This window comes from Arachis ipaensis, chromosome B4, assembly GCF_059453495.1.
Source record: "Arachis ipaensis isolate K30076 ecotype BB chromosome B4, ASM5945349v1, whole genome shotgun sequence".
NCBI classification, from domain to species: Eukaryota; Viridiplantae; Streptophyta; class Magnoliopsida; order Fabales; family Fabaceae; genus Arachis; species Arachis ipaensis.
Window position 1 is genome coordinate 139911297 of NC_142439.1, and position 24823 is coordinate 139936119.

At 38.7% G+C, this 24823-nt stretch overlaps 1 protein-coding gene across 1 annotated transcript; it reads right to left on the reverse strand.

Annotated features, from left to right (window-relative positions):
* Positions 1 to 19354: 19354 nt before the first annotated feature.
* Positions 19355 to 20239, reverse strand: LOC107637209 (uncharacterized). The gene is made up of 3 exons (XM_016340646.1): positions 20173 to 20239; positions 19975 to 20123; positions 19355 to 19876 (listed from the first exon to the last, which is right to left on the reverse strand). The coding sequence occupies exons 1-3, from the start codon at positions 20237 to 20239 to the stop codon at positions 19355 to 19357; spliced, it is 738 nt and encodes a 245-aa protein (XP_016196132.1).
* Between the last annotated feature and the right edge of the window lie 4584 nt (positions 20240 to 24823).

Below are 24823 nucleotides of genomic sequence, written 5' to 3' on the forward strand. Positions count from 1 at the left end.
CGGATATAAAATAGTTATGGAGTTTTTGAAATTAAATAAGAAAATAAGGATAGAAACACTTATGTAATTTCTTGGTGAGAATTTCAGATAAACGTATAGAGATGCTTTCGTTCCTCTGAACCTCTGCTTTCCTGCTGTCTTCATCCAATCAGTCCTACTTCTTTCCATGGCTGGCTTTATGTAAGGGCATCACCGTTGTCAATGGCTACATCCCATCCTCTTGTGAAAATGGTCCAAATGCTCTGTCACAGTACGGCTAATCATCTGAGGTTCTCGATCATGCTGGAATAGGATTCACCCTCCTTTTGCGTCTGTCACTACGCCCAGCACTCGCGAGTTTGAAGTTCATCACAGTCATTCAATCCCAGAGTCCTACTCGGAATACCACAGACAAGGTTTAGACTTTTCGGACTCTCATGAATGCCGCCATCAATCTAGCTTATACCACGAAGATTCTGATTAAGAGATCCAAGAGATAATCATTCAATCGAAGGTAGAACGGAAGTGGTTGTCAGGCACACGTTCATAGGGAATGATGATGATTGTCACGTTCATCACATTCAGGTTGAAGTGCGAATGAATATCTTAGAAGCGGAATAAGTTGAATTGAATAGAAAAACAGTAGTACTTTGCATTAATCTTTGAGGAACAGCAGAGCTCCACACCTTAATCTATGGAGTGTAGAAACTCTACCGTTGAAAATACATAAGTGAATAGGGGGTAAGCATGGCCGAGTGGCCAGCCTCCCATGGAGGTCTAGAGATCTAAAAATGATCAAAAGATGATCCGAAGATGTCTAATACAATAGTAAAAAGTCCTATTTATAATAAACTAGCTACTAGGGTTTACAGAAGTAAGTAATTGATGCATAAATCCACTTCCGGGGCCCACTTGGTGTGTGCTTGGGCTGAGCTTGAATGTTACATGTGCAGAGGTCATTCTTGGAGTTGAACGCCAGGTTTGGATCCTTTTCTGGCGTTCAACTCTGGCTTGTGACGTGTTTCTGGCGTTTAACTCCAGACTGCAGCGTAGAACTGGCATTCACCGCCCTTTTGCGTCGTCTAAAGTTGGCCAAAGTATAAACTATTATATATTGTTGGAAAGCCCTGGATGTCTACTTTCCAACGCAATTGGAAGCGCGCCATTTTGAGTTTTGTAGCTCCAGAAAATCCACTTTGAGTGCAGGGAGGTCAGAATCCAACAGCATCAGCAGTCCTTCTTCAACCTCTGAATCTGATTTTTGCTCAAGTCCTTCAATTTCAGCCAGAAAATACCTGAAATCACAGAAAAACACACAAACTCATAGTAAAGTCCAGAAATGTGAATTTAACATAAAAACTAATGAAAACATCCCTAAAAGTAACTAGATTATACTAAAAACATACTAAAAACAATGCCAAAAAGCGTATAAATTATCCGCTCATCACAACACCAAACTTAAATTGTTGCTTGTCCCCAAGTAACTGAAAATCAAATAGGATAAAAAGAAGAGAATATACTATAAATTCCAAACTATCAATGAAACATAGCTCCAATCAGATGAGCGGGACTTGTAGCTTTTTGCCTCTTGAATAGTTTTGGCATCTCACTTTATCCATTGAGGTTCAGAATGATTGGCGTCTATAGGAACTCAGAGTTCAGATAGTGTTATTGATTCTCCTAGTTCAGTATGATGATTCTTGAACACAGTTGTTTTATGAGTCTTGGCCGTGGCCCTAAGCACTTTGTTTTCCAGTATTACCACCGGATACATAAATGCCACAGATACATAATTGGGTGAACCTTTTCAGATTGTGACTCAGCTTTGCTAAAGTCCCCAATTAGAGGTGTCCAGGATTCTTAAGCACACTCTTTTTTTTTTTTTTTTGCTTTGGACCTTGACTTTAACCGCTCAGTCTCAAGTTTTCACTTGACACCTACACGCCACAAACACATGGTTAGGGACAGCTTGGTTTAGCCGCTTAGGCCAGGATTGTATTCCTTTAGGCCCTCCTATCCACTGATGCTCAAAGCCTTGGGATCCTTTTTATTACCCTTGCCTTTTGGTTTTAAGGGTTATTGGCTTTTTGCTCTTGCCTTTTGGTTTTAAGAGCTTTTGGCTTTTTCTGCTTGCTTTTTCTCTTTTTTTTTTCGCCTATTTTTTTTCTCTGCAAGCTTTGTTCTTTGCTGCTTTTTCTTGCTTCAAGAATCATTTTTATGATTTTTTAGATTATCAAATAACATGTCTCCTTGTCATCATTCTTTCAAGAGCCAACATATTTAACATTCTTAAACAACAACTTCAAAAAGACATATGCACTGTTCAGGCATTCATTCAGAAAACAAGAAGCATTGTCACCACATCAATATAATTAAACTAAGTTCAAGGATAAATTCGAAACGCATGTACTTCTTGTTCTTTTGAATTAAAACATTTTTCATTTAAGAGAGGTGATGGATTCATAGGACATTCATAACTTTTAAGACAAAGTTACTAACTACTAATGATCATGTAATGAAGACACAAACATAGATAAGCACTTAACATAGAGAAAACGAAAAATAGAGAATGTAAGAACAAGGAATGAGTCCACCTTAGTGATGGTGGCGTTTCCTTCTTGAGGAACCAATGATGTCCTTGAGCTCTTCTATGTCTCTTCCTTGTCTTTGTTGCTCCTCCCTCATTGCTTTTTGATCTTCTCTAATTTCATGAAGGATGATGGAGTGCTCTTGATGTTCCACCCTTAGTTGTCCCATGTTGGAACTTAATTCTCCTAGGGAGGTGTTGATTTGCTCCCAATAGTTTTGTGGAGGAAAATGCATTTGAGGTATTTCCGGGATCTCATGGTGATGAGCTTCATGCGTCTCTTGAGATCCATGAATGGACTCTCTTGCTTGCTCCATCCTTTTCTTAGTGATGGGCTTCTCTTCCTCAATGGGAATGTCTCCTTCTATGAAAGCTCCAGCTGAGTAACATAGATGGCAAATAAGATGAGGAAAAGCTAACCTTGCCCCAGGAGAGGGCTTTTCGGCTATTTTGTAGAGTTCAAGGGAGATGACTTCATGAACTTCTACTTCCTCTCCAATCATGATGCTATGAATCATGATGGCCCGATCCACAGTAACTTCAGATCGGTTGCTAGTGGGGATGATGGAGCGTTGGATGAACTCCAACCATCCTCTAGCCACAGGCTTGAGGTCCAGTCTTCTTAATTGAACCGGCTTGCCTTTGGAGTCAATCTTCCATTGAGCTCCTTCCACACATATGTCCATGAGGATTTGGTCCAACCTTTGATTAAAGTTGACCCTTCTAGTGTAGGGGCGTGCATCTCCTTGCATCATAGGCAAGTTAAATGCCAACCTCACATTCTCCGGACTAAAATCTAAGTATTTCCCCCGAACCATGGTGAGATAATTCTTTGGGTTCGGGTTCTTACTTTGATCATGGTTCCTAGTGATCCATGCATTGGCATAAAACTCTTGAACCATTAGGATGCCGACTTGTTGGATGGGGTTTGTTAGAACTTCCCAACCTCTTCTTTGGATTTCATGTCGGATCTCTGGATACTCATTTCTTTTGATGAGCTTGAAAGGAACCTCAGGGATCACCTTCTTCTTGGCCACAACATCATAGAAGTGGTCTTGATGAGCTTTGGAATGAATCTTTCCATCTCCCATGACTCGGAGGTGGAAGCTTTTGTCTTCCCTTTCCCTTTTCTAGAGGATTCTCCGGTCTTAGGTGCCATCAATGGTAATGGAAAAACAAAAAGCTTATGCTTTTACCACACCAAACTTAGAATATTGCTCGCCCTCAAGCAAGAGAAGAAAGAATAGATGAAGAAGAAGAAGAATTGGAGAAGAGGGAGAGAGATGTGTTTCGGCCAAGAAGGGGAAGAGAAGGTTTTGTTGTGTGAAAATGAAGAAGAATGGAGGGCTTTATATAGGGAAGGGAGGGGGGTTAAGTTTCAGCCATATAGGGTGGGTTTGGGTGGGAAATTGATTTTGAATTTTGAAGGTAGGTGGAGTTTATGAGGTAGGTTTATGGGGAAGAGTGGATGGATGTGAGTGGTGAAGTGGTGATAGGGAAGAGAGATTGAGGTGATTGGTAAAGAGTTTTAGGGAAGAGTGTTTATGGGATTGTGTGAAAGAGGGATGAGAAGAAGTGAGTGGAGGTAGGTGGGGATCCTGTGGGGTCCACAGATCCTGAGGTGATCCTGTGGGGTCCACAGATCCTGAGGTGCTCAAGGATTTACAACCTTGCACCAAATTAGGCATGCAAAATGCCCTTGCACACAACTCTGGGCGTTCAGCACTAGATTGGTGCTTGTTCTGGGTGTTGAATGCCCATTTGTGGCCCATTTCTGGCGTTGAACGCCAGAACCATGCTTGTTCTGGGCGTTCAGCGCCAGCTCTTCTCCAAGGTGCATTTCTGGCATTCAAACGCCCAGATGCTGCCCATTTCTGGTGTTCAGCGCCAGAACCATGCTCTGTTCTGGCGTTGAACACCCAAAAGATGCTTTTTACTGGCATTCAAACGCCAGTAAGGTCTTCCTCCAGGGTGTGATTTTTTTCTGCTGTTTTTGATTCTGTTTTTAATTTTTCTATTTTTTTCGTGACTCCACATGATCATGAACCTAATAAAACATGAAAGAACAATAAAATTAGATAAATAAACATTGGGTTGCCTCCCAACAAGCGCTTCTTTAATGTCAATAGCTTGACAGTGGGCTCTCATGGAGCCTCACAGATGTGCAGAGCTTTGTTGAGACCTCCCAACACCAAACTTAGAGTTTGGATATGGGGGTTTGACACCAAACTTAGAGTTTGGTTGTGGCCTTCCAACACCAAACTTAGAGTTTGACTGTGGGGGCTTTGTTTGACTCTGCTTTGAGAGAAGCTTTTTATGCTTCCTCTCCATGGATGCAGAGAGAGATCCTTGAGTTGTAAACACAAGGTTGTCCTCATTTATTTGAAGGATCAATTCTCCTCTGTCCACATCAATCACAGCTCTTGCTGTGTCTAGGAAAGGTCTTCCTAGGATGATGGATTCATCCTCATCCTTCCCAGTATCTAGGACTATGAAATCAGCAGGGATGTAAAGGCCTTCAACCTTTACTAACACGTCCTCCACTTGTCCATAAGCCTGTTTTCTTGAATTATCTGCCATCTCTAATGAGATTTTAGCAGCTTGCACCCCAAAGATTCCCAGTTTCTCTATTACAGAGAGGGGCATGAGGTTTATCCTTGAACCAAGGTCACACAGAGCCTTTTCAAAGATCATGGTGCCTATGGTACAAGGTATTAGGAACTTTCCAGGATCCTGTTTCTTCTGAGGCAATGTCAGTTGATCCAGATCACTTAGTTCATTGGTGAACGAGGGAGGTTCATCTTCCCAAGTCTCAATACCAAATAATTTGGCATTCAGCTTCATGATTGCACCAAGGTACTTGGTAACTTGCTCCTTAGTAACATCCTCATTCTCTTCAGAAGAGGAATACTCATCAGAGCTCATGAATGGCATAAGGAGGTTCAATGGAATTTCTATGGTCTCTAGATGAGTCTCAGATTCCTTTGGTTCCTCAGAGGGAAACTCCTTATTGATCACTGGACGTCCTAGGAGGTCTTCCTCCTTGGGATTCACGTCCTCCTCTCCTCTTGTGGGTTCGGCCATGGTAATTAATTCAATGGCCTTGCACTCTCCTTTTGGATTTTCTTCTGTATTGCTTGGGAGAGTACTAGGAGGGATTTCAGTGATCCTTTTACTCAGCTGGCCCACTTGTGCTTCCAAATTTCTAATTGAGGATCTTGTTTCATTCATGAAACTTACAGTGGCCTTGGACAGATCAGAGACTAAGTTTGCTAAATTAGAGGTATTTTGTTCAGAGTTCTCTGTCTGTTACTGAGTGGATGATGGAAAAGGCTTGCTATTGCTAAACCTGTTTCTTCCACCATTATTAAAGCCTTGTTGAGGCTTTTGTTGATCCTTCCATGAGAAATTTGGATGATTTCTCCATGATGAGTTATAGGTGGTTCCATAAGATTCACCTATGTAATTCACCTCTGCTATTGCAGGGTTCTCAGGATCATAAGCTTCTTCTTCAGAAGATGCCTCTTGAGTACTGTTGGATGCAGCTTGCATTCCATTCAGACTCTGAGAAATCATATTGACTTGCTGAGTCAATATTTTATTCTGAGCCAATATGGCATTCAGAGTATCAATTTCAAGAACTCCCTTCTTCTGAGGCGTCCCATTACTCACAGGATTCCTTTCAGAAGTGTACATGAACTGGTTATTAGCAACCATGTCAATGAGTTCTTGAGCTTCTGCAGGCATTTTCTTTAGGTGAATGGATCCACCTGCAGAAGTATCCAATGACATCTTTGATAGCTCAGATAAACCATCATAGAATATATCCAGGATGGTCCATTCTGAAAGCATGTCAGAAGGACACTTTTTGGTCAGCTGCTTGTATCTTTCCCAAACTTCATAGAGAGATTCACCTTCTTTCTGTCTGAAGGTTTGAACATCCACTCTAAGCTTGCTCAGCTTTTGAGGAGGAAAGAACTTGGCTAAGAAAGCCGTGACCAGCTTATCCCAAGAGTTCAGGCTATCTTTGGGTTGAGAGTCCAACCACACTCTAGCTCTGTCTCTTACAGCAAAAGGGAAAAGCATGAGCCTGTAGACTTCAGGATCTACTCCATTAGTCTTAACAGTATCACATATCTGCAAGAATTCAGTTAAAAACTGAAAAGGATCTTCAGATGGAAGTCCATGAAACTTGCCGTTCTGCTGCATCAGAGAAACTAGCTGAGGTTTCAACTCAAAATTGTTTGCTCCAATGGTAGGGATGGAGATGCTTCTTCCATGTAAATTAGAATTTGGTGCAGTAAAGTCACCAAGCATCCTCCTTGCATTATTATTATTTTCGGTTGCCATCTCCCCTTCTTGTTCGAAAATTTCTGAAAAGTGCTTGCTGGATTGTTGTAATTTAGCTTCTCTTAATTTTCTCTTTAGAGTCCTTTCAGGTTCTGGATCTGCTTCAACAAGAATATTCTTGTCTTTGCTCCTGCTCATATGAAAAAGAGGGGACAGAAAAATAATAATAATAGAGATCCTTTTTGCCCAAACATAGAGGTTCCCTTATGTGAGTAGAAGAAAAGAAGATGAGAAAATCTGAACTCAGAGAGAGAGGGTTCGGATTTTTGGTGAGATGAAGTGTTAGTAGATGAATAAATAAATAGAAGGAGATGGGAGAGAAAGAGAATTTTCGAAAATTATTTTTGAAAAAGAGTTAGTGATTTTCGAAAACAGTTTTTGAAAAAGGTTAGTAATTTTCGAAAATTAAGATCAAAAACTAAAATAATTAGTTAATTAAAAAGAAATTTTGAAAAAGAGGGAAGGGATTTTCGAAAATTAGAGAGAGAGAGAGAGTTAATTAGGTAGTTTTGAAAAAGTTAAGAAACAAACAAAAAGTTAGTTAGTTAGTTGAAACAAATTTGAAAATCAATTTTGAAAAGATAAGAAGATAAGAAGTTAGAAAAGATATTTTAAAATCAAATTTTAAAAAAGATAAGATAAGAAGATATTTTTGAAAAGATATGATTGAAATTAGTTTTGAAAAAAATTTGATTTTTAAAATCACAATTAATGACTTGATTCACAAGAAATCACAAGATATGATTCTAGAACTTAAAGTTTGAATCTTTCTTAACAAGTAAGTAACAAACTTGAAATTTTTGAATCAAAACATTAATTGATGATGATATTTTCGAAAATTATGCAAGAAGAATAAGAAAAAGATTTTTAAAAAATATTTTTATAATTTTTGAAAATAATGAGAAAAAGGAAAAAGATATGATTTTTTTGAAAAAGATTTTGAAAAAGATAAGATTTTCAAATTGAAAATTTGATTTGACTCATAAGAAACAATTGAATTTTTTAAAAATTTTTGAAAAAGTCAACTCAAATTTTCGAATTTGATGAGAAGAAAAAGGAAAGGTATTTTTTTTGATTTTTTTTTTGAATTTTTAATGATGAGAGAGAAAAACAATGAAAATGCTCAATGCATGGAGATTTTAGATCAAAACATGTGATGAATGCAAGAACACTATGAATGTCAAGATGAACACCAAGAACACTATGAATGTCAAGATGAACATCAAGAACTTATTTTTGAAAATTTTAATGCAAAGAAAACATGCAAGACACCAAACTTAGAAATTTTTCATGTATAGACACTATGAATGCAAAAATGCACATGAAAAACAAGAAAAGATGCAAAACAAGAAAACATCAAGATCAAACAAGAAGACTTACCAAGAACAACTTGAAGATCATGAAGAACACATGCATGAATGCAATTTTCGAAAAATGCAAGATGAATATGCAATTGACACCAAACTTACAATTTGACTCAAGACTCAAACAAGAAACACAAAATATTTTTTTGATTTTTATGATTTTATGATTTTTTTTTTGGATTTTTCGAAAATTATTTGTAAAAAGAAAAATAAGGATTCCAAAATTTTTAATATGAATTCCAGGAATCTTATATTCTTAGTCTAAAGCTGCAATCTAAGGGTTAGGCATGACTTAATAGCCAGCCAAGCTTTAGTATGCAACTCAGACATGACACGCCTGACATTCCCTATCCAAAAGAATGAGACATGGCTTTACAGCCAGCCAGGCTTCAACATGCTTCATGAAACACTAGAATTCACTCTTAAAAATTCTGAAGAAAAATATATTTTTGAAAACATTTATTTTATTATTTTTTTTCGAAAACAGATGAGAAATTTAAAAAAAAAAAAACGAAAAGAAAGTTACCTAATCTGAGCAACAAGATGAACTGTCAGTTGTCCAAACTCGAACAATCCCCGGCAACGGCGCCAAAAACTTGGTGCACGAAATTGTGATCTCAGGCAACGGCGTCAAAAACTCTGTACGCACGTCTTAATAAATTGTTTTTCATTCACAACTTCGATACAACTAACCAGCAAGTGCACTGGGTCGTCCAAGTAATAAACCTTACGTGAGTAAGGGTCGATCCCACGGAGATTGTTGGTATGAAGCAAGCTATGGTCACCTTGTAAATCTCAGTCAGGCGGATATAAAATATTTATGGAGTTTTCGAAATTAAATAAGAAAATAAGGATAGAAACACTTATGTAATTCCTTGGTGAGAATTTCAGATAAACGTATAGAGATGCTTTCGTTCCTCTGAACCTCTGCTTTTCTGCTGTCTTCATCCAATCAGTCCTACTCCTTTCCATGGCTGGCTTTATGTAAGGGCATCACCGTTGTCAATGGCTACATCCCATCCTCTTGTGAAAATGGTCCAAATGCTCTGTCACAGCACGGCTAATCATCTGAGGTTCTCGATCATGCTGGAATAGGATTCACCCTCCTTTTGCGTCTGTCACTACGCCCAGCACTCGCGAGTTTGAAGTTCATCACAGTCATTCAATCCCAGAGTCCTACTCGGAATACCACAGACAAGGTTTAGACTTTCTGGACTCTCATGAATGCCGCCATCAATCTAGCTTATACCACGAAGATTCTGATTAAGAGATCCAAGAGATAATCATTCAATCGAAGGTAGAACGGAAGTGGTTGTCAGGCACGCGTTCATAGGGAATGATGATGATTGTCACGTTCATCACATTCAGGTTGAAGTGCGAATGAATATCTTAGAAGCGGAATAAGTTGAATTGAATAGAAAAATAGTAGTACTTTGCATTAATCTTTGAAGAACAGCAGAGCTCCACACCTTAATCTATGGAGTGTAGAAACTCTACCGTTGAAAATACATAACTGAATAGGGGGTAAGCATGGCCGAGTGGCCAGCCTCCCATGGAGGTCTAGAGATCTAAAAATGATCAAAAGATGATCCGAAGATGTCTAATATAATAGTAAAAAGTCCTATTTATAATAAACTAGCTACTAGGGTTTACAGAAGTAAGTAATTGATGCATAAATCCACTTCCGGGGCCCACTTGGTGTGTGCTTGGGCTGAGCTTGAATGTTACACATGCAGAGGTCATTCTTGGAGTTGAACGCCAGGTTTGGATCCTTTTCTGGCGTTCAACTCTGGCTTGTGACGTGTTTCTGGCGTTTAACTCCAGACTGCAGCGTAGAACTGGCATTCAACGCCCTTTTGCGTCATCTAAACTTGGCCAAAGTATGGACTATTATATATTTCTGGAAAGCCCTGGATGTCTACTTTCCAACGCAATTGGAAGAGTGCCATTTTGAGTTCTGTAGCTCCAGAAAATCCACTATGAGTGCAGGGATGTCAGAATCCAACAGCATCAGCAGTCCTTCTTCAACCTCTGAATATGATTTTTGCTCAAGTCCCTCAATTTCAGCCAGAAAATACCTGAAATTACAGAAAAATACACAAACTCATAGTAAAGTCCAGAAATGTGAATTTAACATAAAAACTAATGAAAACATCCCTAAAAGTAACTTGATTCTACTAAAAATATACTAAAAACAATGCCAAAAAGCATATAAATTATCCGCTCATCATGCACCAAGTTTTTAGCGCCGTTGCCGGGGATTGTTTGAGTTTGGACAACTGACGGTTCATCTTGTTGCTCAGATTAGGTAATTATATTTTATGTTTAAGCCTTTTTACTTTTTATTTTCAAAAAATAAAAAAAAGTATAAAATCATAAAACCAAAAATAATTTTATGTTTCTTGTTTGAGTCTAGTGTCTAATTTTAAGTTTGGTGTCAATTGTATTCATCTAATTTTCGAAAAATTCATGCATTATGTTCTTCATTGATCTTCAAGTTGTTCTTGATGATTTCCTTGCTCTGACCTTTAAATTCTCTTGTCTTGTGTGTTTTGTTGTTTCTCATATGCATTCTCAATTTGTTAGTGTCAATAGTATACAAACTTCTAAGTTTAGTGTCCTGCATGCATTGTTTTAATTCAGTTTTCATCTTTAGTTGCATTTTGATTGTTTCTCATCATTAAAAATCCAAAAAAAAAAATTTTAAAATTGTGTCTTTTCAAGTCAATAATACAGAGAATTGAAGATTCAGAACATACAGCAGAGGAATTATATAGAAAAAGTTGGGCGTTTTGTGAAGAAGGAAAACTGGCGTTTAAACGCCAGAATGGATACCATTCTGGGCGTTTAACGCCAGGATGACACAAGAGGGAAGATTTTGTTTTGATGCACATTTTTTTAAGTTTTCAAAATTTTTCAAAATCAAATCTTTTTCAAATCATATCTTTTCAATCATATATTTTCAAAATCAATTTCTTTCCATTTTCAAAAATACTTGATAACAATTAATGATTTGATTCAAGAATTTCAAGTATGTTGCCTTTTCTGTTGAGAAAGGTTTAATGTTTGAATCATATCTTTTCTTGTTAGCCAAGTCATTAATTTTAAAAATCAAATCCTTTTAAATTGTTTTTCAATCATATCTTTTTAAAACCATAACTTTTCAATCATATCTTCTTAATCACATCTTTTTCAAAATTAAATTTTCAATCATATCTTTTTGATTTCTAATTTCAAAATCTTTTTAATTAATTAATTAATTTAGTTTTCAATTTGCTTTTATTTTATTTCCTTTTTGTTTTCGAAAACTTTATTTTATTCTCCATTTATTTTACTTTATTTTATTCGGTTACTTTTAATTAAAATAAAATAAAAACAAAAATATATTTTATTTGCAATCCACATCATCTCCCTTTTGTCCATCATGGATATAAGTGGAAATAAACAGTCCAGAAGGACTCTGGGGTCATATGCTAACCCCATTACAGCTGCATATGGGAGTAGCATCTGTATACCTCCCATCAAAGCAAGCATTTTTGAGCTAAATCCTCAGCTCATTATCATGGTGCAGCAAAATTGCCAGTATTCCGGTCTTCCACAGGAAGAACCTACTGAGTTTCTGGCACAATTCTTATAAATTGCTAACACAGTACGTGATAAAGAAGTAGATCAGGATGTCTACAGATTATTATTGTTTTCATTTGCTGTAAAAGATCAAGCTAAAAGGTGGTTAAATAACCAACCCACAGCAAGCATAAAAACATGGAGATAATTAACAGACAAATTCCTGAATCAATTTTACCCTCCAAAAAGGATGACACAGCTAAGGCTGGACATCCAAGGCTTTAGATAAGAGGATAATGAATCCCTTTATAATGCATGGGAGAGGTACAAAGGGATGCTGAGAAAATGCTCCTCTGAAATGTTTTCAGAGTGGATACAATTAGACATCTTCTACTATTGGCTTACAGAAAAAGCTCAGATGTCTCTAGACCACTCAGCTGGTGGATCTATACACATGAGAAAAACAATTGAAGAGGCTCAAGAACTCATAGATACAGTTGCTAGAAATCAACATCTGTACTCAAACAGTGAGTCCTCCATAAAAGAAGAGGCTATGGCAGTAACTACTGATCCTAATCCTCAAGAACAGATTGTTAAACTTAATCAGCAATTACTCCTTATGACAAAACAATTAGCAGAATTCAAAGAGATGCTCCAAGACACTAAAAATGCTAACAAGAATATGGAAGCACAATTGAATCAGACAAGACAACAGCTATCTAAACAGATAACAGAAGAATGCCAAGCTGTTAAATTAAGGAGTGGGAAGACATTGAATGTATCAACTCAAAGCAGCAGAAAGTCAAGAAAGGAACAATTGACAGAAGATGACCAACCAACTGCCCAAAATCCCTCTGAGGACAGTAAGAGCCCAGAGAGGAATGATTCTGGCGTTCAAATACCAGAAAAGGGTAAGAAAGTGGCGTTAAACGCCCAATGGGTAGCCAATCCTGGCGTTCAAACGCCACAAAGGGGTCAAAAACTTGCAAGTGCTGACAACAACCCCCTTAAGCAGGCTTCTCCAACCACTTCTGTAGGAAATAAACCTGCAGCAACTAAGATTGAAGAGTATAAAGCCAAGATGCCTTATCCTCAGAAACTCCGCCAAGCGGAACAGGATAAACAATTTGCCCGCTTTGTAGACTATCTCAGGACTCTTGAGATAAAGATCCCGTTTGCAGAGGCACTTGAGCAAATACCCTCTTATGCTAAGTTCATGAAAGAGATCTTAAGTCATAAGAAGGATTGGAGAGAAACTGAAAAAGTGTTTCTCACTGAAGAATGCAGTGCAGTCATTCTGAAAAGCTTACCAAAGAAGCTTCAAGATCCAGGGAGCTTTATGATACCATGCACAATAGAGGGTGCTTGTACTAAGACAGCTCTATGTGACCTTGGAGCAAGTATCAATCTAATACCTGCATCCACCGTCAGAAAGCTTGGCTTGACTGAAGAGGTCAAACCAACCCGGATATGTCTTCAACTTGCTGATGGCTCCATTAAATACCCATCAGGCATAATTGAGGACATTATTGTCAAGGTTGGGCCATTTGCCTTTCCCACTGACTTTGTAGTGCTGGAAATGGATGAGCACAAGAGTGCAACTCTGATTCTAGGAAGACCTTTCCTAGCAACTGGACGAACTCTCATTGATGTCTAAAAAGGGGAAGTGACCCTGAGAGTCAATGAGGATGAGTTCAAGTTAAATGTTGTCAAAGCTATGCAGCATCCAGATACGTCAAATGACTGCATGAGCGTTGATATTATTGACTCCCTGGTGGAAGAGGCCAATATGACTGAAAGTCTTGAATCAGAGCTAGAGGACATCTTTAAAGATGTTCAGCCTGATCTGGAGGAATCAGAGGAAATAAAAGAACCTCTGAAAATCCCTCAGGAAGAGGAGAAACCTCCTAAACCCGAGCTCAAACCACTACCACCATCCCTGAAATATGCATTTCTGGGAGAGGGTGACACTTTTCCAGTGATCATAAGCTCTGCTTTAAATCCACAGGAAGAGAAAGCACTAATTCAAGTGCTAAGGACACACAAGACAGCTCTTGGGTGGTCCATAAGTGACCTTAAGGGCATTAGCCCAGCAAGATGCATGCATAAGATCCTATTGGAGGATGATGCTAAGCCAGTGGTTCAACCACAAAGGCGGCTGAATCCAGCCATGAAGGAAGTGGTGCAGAAAGAGGTCACTAAGTTACTAGAGGCTGGGATTATTTATCCTATTTCTGATAGCCCCTGGGTGAGCCCTGTCCACGTTGTCCCCAAGAAGGGAGGCATGACAGTGGTTCATAATGAAAAGAATGAACTGGTTCCTACAAGAACAGTTACAGGGTGGCGTATGTGTATTGACTAAAGAAGGCTCAATACAGCCACCCGAAAGGATCACTTTCCTTTACCATTCATAAACCAGATGCTAGAGAGACTAGCAGGTCATGAATATTACTGCTTTTTGGATGGCTATTTAGGTTACAACCAAATTACAGTGGATCCTCAGGACCAAGAGAAAACAGCATTCACATGTCCTTCTGGAGTATTTGCCTACAGAAGGATGCCTTTTGGTCTGTGCAATGCACCTGCGACCTTTCAGAGATGCATGCTCTCTATTTTCTCTGATATGGTGGAAAAATTTCTGGAAGTCTTCATGGATGACTTTTCAGTATTTGGAGACTCATTCAGCTCCTGTCTTGACCATTTAGCACTTGTTCTGAGAAGATGCCAAGAGACCAACCTAGTTTTAAACTGGGAAAAATGTCACTTCATGGTGACTGAAGGAATTTTCCTTGGGCATAAAATTTCAAACAAGGGAATAGAGGTGGATCAAGCTAAAGTGGAAGTAATTCAAAAACTACCACCACCTGCCAATGTAAAGGCAATCAGAAGCTTTCTGGGACATGCAGTATTCTATAGGAGGTTCATAAAGGATTTTTCAAAAATTGCAAAACCTCTAAGCAACCTGCTAGCTGCTGACACGCCATTTGTGTTTGACACAGAGTGTCTGCAGGTGTTTGAGACCCTGAAGGCCAAGCTGGTCACAGCACCAGTCATCTCTGCACCTGACTGGACATTGCCATTCGAATTAATGTATGATGCCAGTGACCATGCCATTGGTACAGTATTGGGACAAAGGCATAACAAGCTTCTGCACGTCATTTACTATGCCAGTCGTGCTCTAAATGACGCACAGAAGAACTACACAACCACAGAAAAGGAGTTACTTGCAGTGGTTTATGCCATTGACAAGTTTAGATCCTATTTAGTAGGTTCAAAAGTGATTGTGTATACTGACCATGCTGCTCTTAAATATCTACTCACAAAGCAGGATTTAAAACCCAGGCTCATAAGATGGGTGTTGCTTCTGTAAGAGTTTGATATAGAAATAAGAGACAGAAAAGGGACAGAGAACCAGGTAGCTGATCACCTGTCCCGGATAGAACCAGTAGCAGGGGCGTCCCTCCCTCCTACTGAGATCTCTGAAATATTTCCAGATGAGCAACTCTTTGCCATTCAGGAAGCACCATGGTTTGCAGACAGAAAAAGGAAGAAGCATGAAGAGCTTATCTCAATACAGAGTCAAACAGAGCCCCCACAGTCAAACTCTAAGTTTGGTGTTGGGAGGCCACAACCAAACTTTAAGTTTGGTGTTGAACCCCCACATTCAAACTCTAAGTTTAGTGTTGGGAGGTTCCAACATTGCTCTGAACATCTGTGAGGCTCCATGAGAGCCCACTGTCAAGCTATTGACATTAAAGAAGCGCTTGTTGGGAGGCAACCCAATCTATATTAAATTTTGATTTTCCATTGTTATTTTATGTTTTCTGTTGGTTGATGATCATGTGAAGTCACAAAAACAATTTAAAAAGCAAAAACAGAAGGAAAAACAGAATGAAAAATAGAACACCCTGGAGGAGAAACTTACTGGCGTTTAAACGCCAGTAAGGGTAGCAGAATGGGCGTTAAACGCCCAGTCTGGCACCATTCTGAGCGTTTAACGCCAGAAATGGGCACCAGACTGGCGTTTAACCCCAGAAAAGGGCAAGAAGCTGGCGTTAAACGCCAGAAATGGGTAGCAACCTGGCGTTTTGCAAGCCTCATTAGTGCAGGGATGAGAAATCCTTGAGACCTCAGGATCTGTAGACCCCACAGGATCCCCATCAACCTCCACTCACTCTCTCTTCACACCTTTTCATAATACTATTCCTTAAATACCCTTTTCCATTCAAATTCAAACCACTTTGCCTCCCAAAACCCCCTTCATCTCCTCTATTTCTTCTTCTTCTACTCTCTTCTCTCTTCTTTTGCTCGAGGACGAGCACACCTTCTAAGTTTGGTGTGGTAAAAGCGTTGCTTTTTGTTTTCCATAACCATTTATGAGGACAAGCCCATCACTAAGAAAAGGATGGAGCAAATCAACACCTCTCTAAGAGAATTAAGTTCCAATATGGGACAACTAAGGGTGGAGCACCAAGAGCATTCCATCCTCCTCCATGAAATTAGAGAAAACCAAAGAACCATGAGGGAGGAGCAACAAAGGCAAGGAAGAGACATTGAGGAACTCAAGCACTCCATAAGATCTTCAAGAGGAAGAACAAGCCGCCATCACTAAGGTGAACCCGTTCCTTAATTTTTTTGTTCTTTATTTTCTGTTTTTCGAATTTTTATGCTTTATGTTTATGTCTTATTACATGATCATTGGTGTCTAAGTGTCTATGCCTTAAAGCTATGAAAATGAATCCATCACCTTTCTTAAATGAAAAATGTTTTTAATTGAAAAAGAAAAAGAAGTACATGAATTTCGAATTTTAAAACAGTTTAATTATTTTGATGTGGTGGCAATACTATTGTTTTCTGAATGAATGCTTGAACAGTGCATATTTTTGAATTTGATTGTTTATGAATGTTAAAATTGTTGGCTCTTGAAAGAATGATGGGAAAAGGAGAAATGTTATCTGATGATCTGAAAAATCATAAAATTGATTCTTGAAGCAAGAAAAAGCAGTGAAAAGCTTGCAAAAAAAAAAAGAAGAGGCGAAAAAAAAAGAGAAAAGAAAAAGAAAAGCAAGCAGAAAAAGCCAATACTCCTTTAAACCAAAAGGCAAGGGTGATAAAAAGGATCCAAGGCTTTGAGCATCAGTGGATAGGAGGGCCCACAGGAACAAAATCCTGGCCTAAGCGGCTAAACCAAGCTGTCCCTAACCATGTGCTTGTGGCGTGAAGGTGTCAAGTGAAAACTTGAGACTGAGCGGTTAAAGTCGAGGTCCAAAGCAAAAAGAAGAGTGTGCTTAAGAACCCTGGACACCTCTAACTGGGGACTCTAGCAAAGTTGAGTCACAATCTGAAAAGGTTCACCCAGTTATGTGTCTGTGGCATTTATGTATCCGGTGGTAACACTGGAAAACAAAATGCTTAGGGCCACGGCCAAGACTCATAAAGTAGCTGTGTTCAAGAATCAACATATTTAACTAGGAAAATCAATAACACTATCTGGATTCTGAGTTCCTATAGATGCCAATCATTCTAAACTTCAAGGGATAAAGTGAGATGCCAAAACTGTTCAGAAGCAAAAAGCTAAAAGCCCCACTCATCTAATTAATACTGATCTTCATAGATGTTTTTGGAATTCATTGTATATTCTCTTCTTTTTATCCTAATTGATTTTTAGTTGCTTGGGGACAAGCAACAATTTAAGTTTGGTGTTGTGATGAGCGGATAATTTATATGCTTTTTGGCATTGTTTTTTAGTATGTTTTTAGTACATTTTAGATAGTTTTTATTATGTTTTTATTAGTTTTTAAATAAAAATCACTTTTCTGGGTTTTACTATGAGTTTGTGTGTTTTTCTGTGGTTTCAGGTATTTTCTGGCTGAAATTGAGGGACCTGAGCAAAAATCTGATTCAGAGGCTGAAAAAGGACTGCAGATGCTGTTGGATTCTGACCTTCCTTCACTCGAAGTGGATTTTCTGGAGCTACAGAAGACCAATTGGCGCGCTCTCAATTGCGTTGGAAAGTAGACATCCTGGGCTTTTCAGCAATATATAATAGTTCATACTTTGCCTGAGATTTGATGGCCCAAATAGGCATTCCAAGTCAGCTCAAGAATTCTGGCGTTTAACTCCAGAACTGGCACAAAAGCTGGAGTTAAACGCCCAAACTGGCATAAAAACTGGTGTTTAACTCCAAGAAATGTCTCTACACATGAAAGCTTCAATGCTCAGCCCAAGTACACACCAAGTGGGCCCCGGAAGTGGAATTTTACAATAAACACCCTAGCTTACTCATTTTCTGTAATCCTAGGTCACTAGTTTACTATAAATACTACTTTCAGTGATTCAAATTGTACCTCATGACACATTACACATTTCATTTTTGTATCTTCTACGGCATGAGTCTATAAACCCCATGGTTGGGGGTGAGGAGCTCTGCTGTGTCTTGATGGATTAATGCAATTACTACTGTTTTTCCCATTCAATCATGCTTGTTCTATTCCAAGATACCACTTGTTCTTCAACCTGATGAATGTGATGATCCATGACACTCATCACCATTCTAATCTATGAACGTGTGCCTGACAACCACCTCCGTTCTACCTTTGATTGAGTGTGTATCTCTTGGATTCCTTAATCAGAATCCTCGTGGTATAAGCTAGAATCCATTGGCGGCCATTCTTGAGAATCCGGAAGGTCTAAACCTTGTCTGTGGTATTCTGAGTAGGATTCGAGGATTTAATGACTGTGACGAGCTTCAAACTCGTGATTGTGGGGCGTTAGTGACACACGCAAAAGAATCACTGGATTCTATTCCGACATGATCGAGAACCAACAGATGATTAACCGTGCTGTGACAGAGCGTGTTGAACATTTTCACTGAGAGGACGGGAGGTAGCCATTGACAACGGTGAAACCCAACATACAGCTTACCATGGAAGGAGTCTTGCGTGCTTGAAGAAGAAGACAGTAAGAAAGCAGAGATTCAGAAGATGGAGCATCTCCAAAACCTCAACCTGTTCTCCATTACTGCAAAACAAGTATTTACTTCATGTTCTTTTACTTTTTACAATTAAATCTCAGAGTTATTGATATCCTGACTAAGAGTTACGAGATAACCTAGCTTGCTTCAAGCCGACAATCTCCGTGGGATCGACCCTTACTCACGTAAGGTATTACTTGGACGACCTAGTGCACTTGCTGGTTAGTTGTGCGGAATTACAAAAGTGTGATTGTGATTTCGTGCACCACAATCCCCACACTGAATCCACTTGACTCTTGACTTCTGAAACCACAAAATTTCTTCTTGAGCCAGAATCTCTTCATAATCTCTCCAAAGGTTAGCCTGAAGCTCATGGAGATATGAGAAATTGTTGATTTGTAATTTATTTGAAATTCCTTGTAGCCTGCGCAAAATCTTACTCTTTCTTTTAAAAATATTTTCAAACACATCAGTATTCTTTTTTTTTAGGCTTGTCCTAAAAGCATTCAGACCGTTATTCCAAGAATCTTGTATCTTTCAGTTACTATTAACCATATGGGTGAAATTCAAATGTGATAGCCAAGCTGCTTGAAACCTGAAAAAGCGTCTTTGTTTGTTCTCTTGTCGATCATTTGCTAAGTGGAGACATAAGGGGGAGTGGTCCAACTTGAGACTAGGCAAGTGTTTGATGTGAGCAGTAGGGAAGATGATCTGCCAATCAAGGTTGCTCTGGCCACAGTCGAGTCTCTCAACCAAGTTTCCACGCTTCCATGTAAACGGCCATCTCGAGTACCCCAAATCAAAGAGGCCACAATCAGATACGCAGTCTTGAAAATCAGGGCATGCTCCTCTTCTGTTGCTATTGGACCCACCGTGACGCTCATGATCATGTAACATGGCATTAAAGTCTCTAATAAGACACCACGGCAAGTTAATCTCATTGTGTATCAATCTAATATCATCCCACAGGTAGTTCCGATTAATTCTCTGGGGGTTGCCGTAAATCACTGTTAAAAGCCAATATGGCAAGGACCCAGACTTGACTTTTATATGCACCATCTGAGAATTGTGAGAAAGAATATCAACTTTTCATTTGCAGCTATCCCATAGACACCAAATACCACCAGATTGACCTCTTGCTTCCTCAATAAAATGACCATCAAACCCATTTTTTTCCAAACCGCTTCACCTCGTTGCCCACTAATATGAGTTTCTAATAAAATGCAGAAACTAGCATTAAACTCTTTTTTGATATCTCTGATGAGGGTAGAGAAAGCCTTTCCACCTGCACCTCTGCAATTCCAGGCTATAAGATTCATGGATAATTAGACAATGAGAGACAAAGGATAACTAACCCATTCTTGAACCTGGGCAGACACCCCCGTGCTCATCACTTGATGAGTGTGCCACCACATCCTCCATGAGTTTATCAGGTAGCTTTTCCTCTGGATTTTTTCGGTTCCTACAATCGGGAGATGAACCACTCTCCTTTGCAATCTGGCCAGGGACTTGGGTGATGAAATTGTTTGTTGTAAAATCCCAAATTTTGAAAAGAAATTAATAAATTATTTATGATCCATTATATTTATTTAAGATAATATTTTTGGAAATTTCTATATATAAAGGTTGAGTAAACTCTTATTTATTATTTAGAGTCCTTATAATTGAAAAATAATGAGTATTTCATGTCTTAATTTTAATATATAAATTTTAACTTTATTTTATAAATAAAGGAGGATTAATTTACTTATCTTCAATTTTTACTAAATTGGTATTTAATCGAAAATTATTTAAAAATTATTAATTAGAAGATACTATTTTAAAAGATGGATACTTTATATTTAATTTGATTTTTATTATTAACCTACTTTTTATTTATTTCATAAAATTACAGTATTATCCCTATTGTTCACAAAAAAAAACCTAAACCTAATTTTCTATCCTAACCCTAACTAAACTACACTCACCTTACCCCACACCCACAGTTAGCCCACACAACCCACTACCCAGCTCACCAACACTCAAAACAAAGAAAAAAAAAAAGAGAGAGAAACGAAAGAAAGGGATGAGAGGAGAGGGGAGCTACGGTAAGGGAGAAGGGGGAAGAGAGGGAGAGAGCGACGGAGAGATGCGCCCTGCCGCCGATCCGCCACCGAACTCGCCGCCCAGCCGTCGTCACGTCACTACCCAGCCACCATGGCATCGCTGCCTGCTACCGCCGAACCGATTATCGGGTTCTGCTGCACGCCGTCACGGAGGAAGACTAAAATCCAGGGAGAGGGCAGCGTGAGGAGAGGTCGGCATCGCCGTTCCCTGAAGCCCGTGTCGCCGTCGAGCCCAGATGAGAGAGGAGAGACCGAGCCTGAACCCCGACGAGCTGGGAAGAACCAGCGCCGCCGCTGTGCCATCGTCGTGGACACCATCGCTGCCATTCGTGCCTCTGATTTGTGCCGGTGTGACTCCTGTCGCCGTTAGGCTGTCCGCTGACGTCACTGCCGCCATAACCGCCATTGCTGGTGACCGCCAGTGGAACCCTGATCGTCTTGGTAAGCATTTCGTTTCGGAACCTTTGAAATCAATATTCTGTTATGTTTGGCTAGAGATTCTGAGATCTTGGTTACCGTAGGGTCGAGCTCCGAGGTTTGCATGTCAAATTTTTAGGTTACCGTTGAACCACTGGAGTTTCTAGCCGTTGTCGAAGCTCCCGCCGAGTCAGTTCGGGATTGCGACTGCTCAGTTCTGCTGTCACCGTAAGTGTACTCTATTTCGAACCCTCATCGTTAGTTTTTCGTTATGGGTTTTAAGATTTTCGCGATATTAATGTTTTTAGGAATTAGAAATCGAGTTTGCATGTCACGATTGAGGCTGTTCTGCTATTGAGAAAGTAAGCAGAGCTGAGGTTTTAGTTACTGTTGATTCCGGGCTGAGAGAAAAGAGTTCAGTTGACACGTTTGGATTATGGTTTCGCTTACCGAGGTAGGGGTTTTTATAAAAATAATTTATTTTAAAGTGGAATTGTTATAAATTGATATGACGAGCGAAATGCTTTTCTGGTGATTATGTAAGTCCTATGCATTGTTTGGTTATCTTAGATGAATATGGTTGTCTGCTTGACTGAGATAATGTCTAATTTTATTAAAATTGAGATTTCTAATTGGTTTGGCTTGAAATGATTTTTGATATTTAAAGTTCTGAGTTTTGTTTATTGGAAACTGATTTGGTCTTGAATCCTTTGGAAAGGAGTTGAGGATTGGTTTGGTTGGGACCCGAAAGGGTGACAAAGTCCAAGTTTTAGGAGAGATGCTGCCGAATTTTCATAAAAATCTAGATTCTATTTTAAAATGTGATTTAGAAAAAGATTTGGACTTGAGAGGTTCTACGAATTGGTTCTTGATTTATTAAGAAATTGGTGTTTTGAGTTTAAACTGTTTAATAAAAGTTTATGTTTCCCGATTGATTTAAATATGAAGGGGCCTATGTTTTGAAATTTGGTTAAAGAAGTATCTTTGGGTGAGTTTAGCGGAATTTGAAAGAAATTGAACTTGATTAATTAATTTCGTGTTGCTCTTAAAGTATTCTTTAAGTTCGACTAAACAATTCTGAGCCCTTGGGAGAGTTTCTGATTTAAGAATGAAAAGAAATTGGATTTTTTTGGACTTAAATAATTTTGGTTTTGAAACTGGTTCAGAACTCTTGGCTTACATGCTTTGGTTTTGATTCTAAATCTTTACTTTAATTTATCTCAACTTAAGCAACTATGATTCCGAGAATTTCTGAAGAGTTTAAGAAATGAGGCAGGTTATTCTTCCCTAAAGTCTTGAGTCCTTGCCAAGGTTGTTGATTAATAACTCTTGATTTCAAAGTGATGGAGCGAATGATTTGAAAATGAGTGATTTTGAGTCTTTTAGAAGAGATTTTGAATCTGGCTTGGTTATGAAGTTGTTTGAAAGTTTTGAAAAGAAAATTTACTTAAGAAAAGTGGTTCTTGGCAAGATGTGAACTGAATACGTTTGTGATTTGAAAGTGGGCCAAGAATGATTTTTGAAATAAGATTTTGAGTCCGATTGACTGTGGATGTTATTGAGAATATGATGAGGCCTGGCAAGGATGGTGGTATAGTCCCGCTTGCTCAGTGCGTAAACCGTTATGCAGGGATGGTGGTTTTGTCCTGCCTACAGTGAGGATGGTGGTTTTGTCCCGCTCACATATTGATAAATTATTTGGCAAGGACGGTGGTTTAAATCCCGCTTGCGTGTTCCGGGCAAGGATGGTGGTTTAGTCCTGCTTGCTTGTGGAACCTACGGATAAGGATGGTGGTTGAATCCCGCTTATCCGAGTCGGGTCTGGCAACATAATCGACGCGTGAGCTCATGGCCAGTAGGACAGGCATGCATCATATGCATTTATATGACATTGTTTGGGTGTGCATATTATAATTGGTTTGCCTATGTGAATAGTTATGTTAATTGCTAATTGCTCTACTTGATATAACTGCTTGATTGTGTTTGAACCTTCTTACTTGTGTTTGTGGCTGAGAATTGGTTGGATTGTGATGAATTGGTTGTTGATTGAGCTGCTTGGGCCTAAGGCCGTGGTTGATTATGAGATTGGCTGAATGCTGTGTTTGGTTGTGTTTTCGGTTTAGAAAAGTATGAAAAACCAAACTGGTTCAGCATAGACTTAATGAACCTATGCTTGGAACAGTTTGGTCATTCATGCTGTCTAGGGAAAAACTTTAAAAAAAAAAAAGAGCTTTTGGATTTCTGAGAAATTAACAACTTTCCCTTTTAGAAAGGATTTCAGATTTTGAATATTAAATCTTTGGTTTTGAAAAGAAGCATAAGGCGGTTATTAATCACTATACATTAAAAACGCTTTTATTTTTGTATCTTATTATAGCAATTCTGTAACCCTATAGTGAGAACCCTTTCGAGGACGATGTTCTCACTCCCCTACAGGTTTTTCCCTTTTCAGGATATGGGCGACAGAGTTTTAGGAGAGTTATATTTATTTTTTGTTTATTCGACATTATTTTGTATTATCTTAGTTTTATGCTTCCCTCGCCTTTAATTTTGCAAGTCTTCACAAGAGGGATAGGATTTTGATTATGTAATGCTTGTAATATCAATAATATGTAGATATATGTATATGTATCTTTTGTAAGTATTATGGTTTGTTTTGTAAATGTGGTTGTATGTTATCAGATAAGAAGTCTCTTGAGCGGCTATACGGTTTAATTTTTTTTAAACAGGCTCATATTTTAGTATTAAATATTTTAAAAGTCATCGTAATACCCAAGCTATCAGAGTGGCGCAGCCGGAAGCGTGATATTTTGATAGTTAGGGTGTTACATTATGGTATCAGAGCGGTCCTTCCTGTAGAGCCTGAGGAATGGACCGATTATACTTTATTCGCATACTCTGAGCGTCTGTCATGTAGTAGGTCTTGTTCGGATAATAAGAATTAGAGCTTTCCGCACATGTGACTGTCTATTGATTAATGCTGTTAGCCTGTCATTGCATACTTCTTGGTATTAAGTTTGGCCGGCTTAATATTAGTGACTTATGTATATGAAAGCACTAATGGGTTATCATAGACGATATGCGAGTTGTAGGAAACGCGAATTGCGGGTTTTGGGAACGTTAGAAATTAATTTTCAAGGTTACAGCTATGTGTCTGGTTTTCTGCTGAAGTCATGTGACGTGTTCTTTCATGGTTTATCTTGAATTTCTTGTTTGCTATTTTCTTTTGGGAAGTAGTTTGATTGTTCCAACCCTCTTCTTCTGTTCATATGCTTTCTCCTTTGATTCCAACCACATATGTCTGCCTAACGACCTTGGTGTGTTTGCCTTCCTTTGTTTAAACTCTTTTCTTGATCCATATATTCTTTGGTACAACTTTGGTCTTGTTGATGTAGTGTATTCCTTTAAGCTCCTATTCCGAGTTCTTTTTAAAGAAATTGTGATTTAACTTCTCTCTTACTTGACTATATCTACAACCATCATT

Bases quoted from the DNA above. Each gene is read 5' to 3' on its own strand.
- LOC107637209 (XM_016340646.1), bottom strand. From the start codon at position 20,239: ATGGAGGATGTGGTGGCACACTCATCAAGTGATGAGCACGGGGGTGTC. The intron at 20,124-20,172 runs GTTAGTTATCCT...TGAATCTTATAG, and splicing joins CTGCCCAGGTTCAAGAATGG to CCTGGAATTGCAGAGGTGCA. The intron at 19,877-19,974 runs GTCATTTTATTG...CACAATTCTCAG, and splicing joins GGAAAAAAATGGGTTTGATG to ATGGTGCATATAAAAGTCAA.